General features: G+C 38.3%; 1 protein-coding gene across 2 annotated transcripts; it reads left to right on the top strand.

Moving 5' to 3' along the window:
• Positions 1-231: 231 nt before the first annotated feature.
• Positions 232-6,724, top strand: LOC127636744 (ion channel TACAN). 2 transcript variants are annotated; one of them, XR_007969636.1, is made up of 12 exons: positions 232-419; positions 2,018-2,136; positions 2,223-2,339; positions 2,670-2,729; positions 2,901-2,996; positions 3,194-3,283; positions 3,460-3,525; positions 4,318-4,379; positions 4,474-4,566; positions 4,676-4,740; positions 4,838-5,343; positions 5,497-5,575. XR_007969636.1 is itself a non-coding variant. In XM_052117442.1 (12 exons), the coding sequence occupies exons 1-12, from the start codon at positions 342-344 to the stop codon at positions 5,605-5,607; spliced, it is 1,026 nt and encodes a 341-aa protein (XP_051973402.1). In that variant the 5' UTR covers positions 232-341; the 3' UTR covers positions 5,608-6,724. The 2 variants fall into 2 exon arrangements, 1 of the variants encoding a protein (XP_051973402.1); XM_052117442.1 differs by having other exon boundaries at positions 5,275-5,343; positions 5,497-6,724.
• The last annotated feature ends 442 nt before the right edge of the window (positions 6,725-7,166 follow it).

Below are 7,166 nucleotides of genomic sequence, written 5' to 3'. Positions count from 1 at the left end.
TGAATATTAATTTTTATAAATATATTGACAATTTACCTTTCATGATATAATACGAGATTAATCGCCCCTAATCGCCCTTTTTGGCAGTTCACCATTTGTGTGGGGGGAATGAGTGGGTTAACTACGCCAAAGCAACTATGACGTATGCTGACGGGGAGGGGCATTAAGGTGTCTGATTGTCTCTGATTGGCTACGCGAGTTGTGACGCCGCCTTCACATGACAGACGTCTGTCAAGATAGCGAGCAAGTTGGCTATGCCACTCGTTCAACGGTAGATTAGACCGTTATCGCCTACACAATTATCTGGGAACGCTATATTTCATCAAATACACTCTCAGGAAATGTTATTTAATCCGACCGGGTTGGCCGAATGTTTACAAGAATGGCAGGATCTGGAAAAAGACTATCAACAGGTCCAGGTGAGCGGTCTTTCTCCAATGCTAATATAATAGCACGACAGACAGCACTAAACAATTGAGATATTTACTCGTCTCTCTTTAACACGTCTTCCATATACATCATGAGCATTTTATATATCTTTATAATGAAATGACACACACACACACACACACACACATATATATATATATATATATATATATATATATATATATATATATATATATAGTAATTAACTAGAAATAACTGCTTTCTGATACTACTGTGGTACTTGTGGTATACCAATTATATATTGTAAAGAGATCAATGGAAAGGAGTAGGCGAGAACCGACTTGACGATATAAATAATATTTTAATGATAAACTTAAAAGACACAAACACACACATGACGGACATGTCAGTAAACAATCTGTCTCTCCCGCACCATACTCTGCAGTCTCCTTTATCCTTCTCGAAGGCTTGATTAGCCTAATACAGGACCGGGTGTGTAGGATCACGACCAGGCCCCGCCCTCCACCCTGCCACATTCCTCCCTTGTTCTTTCCCTGGGGGAGGGCGTGCCCTAAGCCCCATCTCCCGGCAGGTCATCCCCGTCTACCTGGAGGAGGGAGGGGACAAGGGGAGGGAAACAGAAATAATTAAACTGGTGGGGAGGTACTTCCTGTAACAGTGTAGTACCCCCCCAAAAAACACTGTAAAATTTAAAAGAGAGGGAAAAGGCCAACGCAGAGCGGCAGTGAAAGAGAGAGAGGAGAGAGAGATAAAAAATAAAATAAAAAAAATACTCTTATTCGCCAGTTCTCCGATACGCCACAGCTTGTTCCTCAGCCACTCCTCCACCCTCTATCGGACGACAGCTGTGCCTCTCCGGGCGGATCAGAGGCAGACCTCCAGCCCCTGGCGAACGGAACACCCGCCGCGTTCTCGGGGAACAGAAGGGGTCTCCCCCACCCCTGGCAGCGGTTCTCCCGCTCCAGGCGGTCGGCAGCGAGCCTCTCCCTGCTCGCGGTCGGCGGTCTCAAACCCCGCTGCGTTTCAGTGGCCGGTAGGCGACTTCTGCGCCCCTGGCAGCGGCCCTGACTGCTCCAGGCGGTCGGTTAGGAGCCCCTTCTCCCCTCGCGGTTGGCGGCCATCGTCCTCTTCCAGGCGGCTGGGCTCCTCATCCCCCGGCAGATGGCTGCGGCTGCTCCGTTGGGGTGGACAGTAGTGGTGAGAACTCTACTAAGGCGTATCCCTCCTCCTTCCCGGATTTCGGCTCCAGTGTAAAGGGATCAATGGAAAGAGAACTGGCTTTTAAACATAAATAATATTTTAATAATAAACTGAAGCACACAAACGTAAACACACACGACGGACATGTCCGTAAATGATCTCTCTCTCCCGCACGATCCTCTGCAGTCGACCTTTATCCCTCTCAAAGGCTTGATTAGCCTAATACTGGACCGGGTGTGTAGGATCACGACCCGACCCCGCCCTCCGCCCTGCCACATATAAATTATATATATAATAATTCATTGTATGAAGATGCATTGTATTATACAGTTGTATTATTATATTATGCAATATCTCTATATAATATATATTTATTTTTATTTGATTATTTATATGTTTTGTACAGGAGACACATCGACTCTACAAACAGAAGCTGGAGGAAGTTTCGAAGTTGCAGGACAGCTGTTCCTCTTCTATTGCACGTCAGAGGAAAAAGTTAAAGGATCTCTCCGAATCCCTGGAAGAGTCAGTCATGATTTATATGTGCTTTATCATATTCTTAAAAATGTTGTAGACTTGCAATTTATATTCACGCTGTTTTTCTCATTTAGATGCAAATCGATAGCGAATCCAGATGATGTCAATAAAATAGATTGCATCCAAGAATCCATAAGCGAAAGACCAAATGTCTTTTTTGAGATGGAGGCCTTTCTGCCAAAGAAGAACGGGTAATGCAAATAAGAGATGTCAGGTTCCTTTACTGCCACTCCCAAATAAGAGATGCCACTCCCTTCTGTGGTTTACGGTTTTTATGGTTCAAAGCAGGTTTTTGAATGTCAGCTCTGTCTATTCTATTTCAGTGCTTAGAGCAAAATGCTATAGATTAAAAGTGGTAAAGATTAAAAAATTCCAATAATAATTGAGTGAGTAATATAAGTTAATTATGAAGCGAATAATGATGTGTTTGGTCTTAATATCTACTATTGTTTTACAGATTGTTCCAGCACAGACATGATACTTATGCTAACATGAAATGCTTTACCCTATTCCCCTTCCAGGATATACCTTAGTCTTGTTCTTGGAAATGTGAATGTTACACTCCTTAACAAACAGTCCAAGTAAGTTCTTACAATCCTGATAAGAATACAATCCTCTTTTATTAAGTATTAATTAAGTTGTAACATGGACACCTTAATGACTCCTTTGAATAATGTGAATAGGTCATTCATTTGTGTGACTCTATCTAGATCAGAAGGCCTATTTTCTGTTTCCGTTTCTCCATTGTACAGGTTTGCCTATAAAGATGAGTATGAGAAGTTCAAACTGTACTTGACCGTACTGCTCTTATTGTTCTCATTCACCTGTCGGTTATTGGTCAGCTACAGGTATGGTGTTTATTCCTTAAACACTAAAATTAGCTTGCAAATACTGTATGAATGATTTCAAAATGTTTATAGACTGGGTTAGCCTTTTAAATGAGCTCATATTTCTATGGAACTCTTATTCCAAATATAGTTGGTTATAGCAATATATTGGTGCTTTCTATCTGGTAAACAACGCTTTGCCCTCTTGTGTTTTTCAGGGTTGTAGATGCACTTTTCAACTTCCTGTTGGTGTGGTATTATTGCACATTGACGATAAGAGAGAGCATCCTCATAAATAACGGCTCTAAGTGAGAATAAATTATTATGTAATACTTCTTGCATTGAATTACTTTTGACTACTGTATGTTTAATTATAGATTGTATTAACATTACAAACTATCCTGAGAAAATGATATTGACTTTTATCATTAATCTTTACCTGTTCTTCACAGTGCAGTGTTTTTACATTTTTATTTTGTTTTAGGATCAAGGGCTGGTGGGTGTTTCAACACTATGTCTCAACTTTTCTCTCTGGAGTAATGTTGACCTGGTACTGTATCAATAACTCAATCTCTCTTAGAGGAATATTTCACCCAAAAATGTACATTCTCTCATCATTTAGTCACCATCATGTTATCCCAGATGTGTATGACTTTCTTTTTTCTTCAGAACACAAATTAAGACAATTAGAAGAATATCTCAGCTCTGAAACAGATCTATATTTAAGTCCTTTTTCATCATAAATCTTAAATTTTACTGTGGAGATTTATGGAATAAATGGAAACTTAAATATTGATATTTTTCTCACCCACACCTATCATACTGCTAAAGAAGATATGGATTAAACCACAGGAATGTTTAATGCTGCTTTTTTATGATTTTTGGAGCTTGAATGGTCTGGTCACCATTCACCTGCATTGTATGGACCTACAGAGCTGATATATTCTTCTAAAAACCTTAATTTGTTTTCAGCAGAAGAAAGAATTTCACAAACACCTGGGATTTCAGGAGGATGAGTAAATTATCAGAATTTTCATTTTTGAGTGAACTATCCCTTTAAACTCACAGTATTTATACCTTTTGAATCTGTGGGTATTGCAAAAATATATTTTTTAGTATTATTGTGGTGTGGTGTGTGTGTCTCTATAAGTATTACTTAAATGAAAGTACTTCGAATTAACGTTTAAAATGAAATATTTTAAAGTAAGAAAGCCTTTTGGCAGATATCTTTGGAAGAGTAATGACAGAAATTAAGTGTGGGGGAGAGAGAGGTGTTGAGAAAGTGAAAGAGATTTAAAAGCAATGTGCATCTGGTATACATCAACTTATGTCTGTCTCGCAGGCCTGACGGTGAACTCTACCAGATGTTTAGAAATCAATTCTTGTCCTACTCCATGTATATAAGTAAGATCATAACTACTCAGAATTGAAGTCTTTTTGTTATTTGCAAGCATTTGCAATTATTTCATTTATTGTGTAATTTATTGTTTTCATTCAGATTTTGTTCAGTTTCTGCAGTATTACTACCAAAGTGGCTGCCTTTATAGACTTAGAGCACTTGGAGAAAGACACAACATGGATCTCACAGTTGGTGGGTAGTCTTGTTGTTTTCTTGTCCTTTTGCCCTAATTATGTTTCAGATGTATCAGTCAGCGCTGATACATTGTTTTCTTGTGTATATACTTGTGCTTTGTGATCAGAGGGGTTTCAGTCCTGGATGTGGAGGGGTCTGACCTTTCTCCTGCCTTTCCTTTTCTTGGGGCATGTAAGTTTAATGCTAGTGTTTTTAATCTTGTGCAATAAATGCATTAATATTGGGCAACCAGCTCAGTTCATTTTGTATGGGTCTCATTGTGTTAAAGGCTTCAGCTGATGGCACAGGTGAAAAATCTAATTTGATTGAGAACTGGAGACCATTATGAAGGTTTTGTGGCTCAGTTGGTAGAGCGGGTCGGCCACTAATCGCAGGATTGGTGGTTCGAATCTCGGCCCACATGACTCCACATGCCGAAGTGTCCATGGGCAAGACACTGAACCCCAAGTTGCTCCCAATGGCAGGCTAGCGCATTGTCTGGTGTATGAATGTGTGTATGAATGGGTGAATGTGTCACAGTGTAAAGTGCTTTGAATACCGATAAGGTTAAAAAGGAGCTATATAAGTGCAGACCATTTACCATTTACCATTTCAGGTAGATAGATAGATAGATAGCTGGAAAGAGGAAAGTCAGAAAAGTTCTGATGTAATATTGTAAAATTGTTTGTATGCTTAGGATGTAATGGTATTTCATTGTATGTCCAGTTTTTCCAGCTGTATAATGGAATTACACTCTTCCAAATGGCCCAGCTTCCAGAATGGAAAGAGTGGCAGGTCAGTGTGGATTATGTGTTCACTAGATAAAAACATATATTTTTTAATACTACAGTATGTTAATTCATGTATATTTTTATGTAAAAAAAAGTATTTTGTGGTTATGTTAGTTTGTTCTATGGTGATTTGAAATATTTTTTTTATTCTTCTCAGGTTCTCATGTGTGGTTCAACTTTCCTTGTTTTGTTCATGGGAAACTTCTTCACCACTCTTGGTGCTGTTTATCACAAATACATGGATCAGGACAAGACCAAAGATTTATGAACTCTGCAAATAGCTCTAAACTCTTTATCAAAGCAAGTTATGTTTTATATGAATGCTTTTTTTATTTAATTTGTTTATTTCAGCAAATTTGAAATGTATGTGTTAAAATGTTGTAAAATGTGATACACTAAATGTATCACAAAGCAAAAGGGATAAAATGTTTTTGCCATAAACTTTAGTTAATGCAGGGCTTGACGTTTAGGATTGTTATGTGCTTGTACTTTGGACAAGTAAATTGGTCATTCACTTGTCCTGGTAAAATACCTTTCAACTGTGTAAATATAATTTATTTCAGAAGCAATATTCTCTTCAATATTCTTATTCAGTCACTTGTTTTTCAGCAAGACGTGATACAATCATGTACCAACGTACATTAACATTGTTTTTCTTTGAAAATCAAATACTTAAACAGGACATTAAAAGGATAGTTCACCCAGAAATTAAAATTCTGTCACATTTACTTAACCTCATGTTGTTCCAAGCCCACAGAAGAGAGAAATTGAAATGAAATACAAAGCTCTAGTCACCACTTTCATTAATCTTTTTATCCATACAATAAATGTGAATGGTGACTGAGACTAAAATTCTGCCTAACATTTCCTTTTGTGGTCCAAGGATGAAAAATAAATGTAATACGTGTTTGCGATACATTTGGTGAGTAAGTTATGACAGTATTTACATTTTTGGGTCAACTATCCTTTTAAGAGTTCAAGGCAATGCTCACCAGATTGAAGTTGATAAAATGCACCAAAATTAACAGATGAAATCCTAAAAGAGGGTACCTTGCTGCTAAATCGGTTATGATGTTTATGAATATATATACACACACACACACCGATCAGCCACAACATTAAAACCACCTGCCTGATATTGTGTAGGTCCCTCTTGTGCAGCCAAAGCAGCACCAACCCGCATCTCAGAAAAGCTATTCTTCTTGCCACAATTGCACAGAGGGGTTATCTTAGCTTTTGATAAAATCTAGACAGGGCCCATTTCCAGCAGCCATCACTCCAACAACTTATCCTTGAATAATTGCTAAATTGATAATTTGCTACTAGAAAATCAATTGCCATTATATCAAACACTGCTGAAAGCTATTTGGTTCATTAAATGAAGCTTAACATTGTCTCGTGTTTGTTTTTGAGTTGCCACAGTATGCAATAGACTGCTGTGTCTTAAGGTCTATATTAGGTCAAAGATGTCAAAAAAGAAACCTCTTTCTTTAGAAACTCGTCAGTCAATCATTGTTTTGAGGAATGAAGGCTATTCAATGCTTGAAATTGCCAAAAAACAAGATTTCATACAAAGGTGTACACTACAGTCTTCAAAGACAAAGGCCAACTGGCTCTAACGAGGACAGAAAGAGATTTGGAAGGCCAGATGTACAACTAAACAAGAGGATAAATACATCACAGTCTCTAGTTTGAGAAATAGATGCCTCACGTCCTCAGCCTCACCAGTTTCATGTACAACAGTAAAGAGAAGACTTAGGGGTGCAGGCCTTATGGGAAGAATTGCGAAGAAACTTTTGAAACAGGAAAACAAAAAGAAAAGGTTGA

This window comes from Xyrauchen texanus, chromosome 44 (genome assembly GCF_025860055.1).
Source record: "Xyrauchen texanus isolate HMW12.3.18 chromosome 44, RBS_HiC_50CHRs, whole genome shotgun sequence".
In the NCBI taxonomy this organism is placed as follows: domain Eukaryota; kingdom Metazoa; phylum Chordata; class Actinopteri; order Cypriniformes; family Catostomidae; genus Xyrauchen; species Xyrauchen texanus.
The sequence above is the reverse complement of the archived record's forward strand: the minus strand, read 5'-3'. Positions and strand labels throughout refer to the sequence as shown.

Coding starts and splice junctions, on each gene's coding strand:
- LOC127636744 (XM_052117442.1), top strand. CDS start 342: ATGTTATTTAATCCGACCGGGTTGGCCGAATGTTTACAAGAATGGCAG. Junction 2,137..2,222: donor CTCTCCGAATCCCTGGAAGA/GTCAGTCATGAT, acceptor TTTCTCATTTAG/ATGCAAATCGATAGCGAATC. Junction 5,344..5,496: donor CAGAATGGAAAGAGTGGCAG/GTCAGTGTGGAT, acceptor TATTCTTCTCAG/GTTCTCATGTGTGGTTCAAC.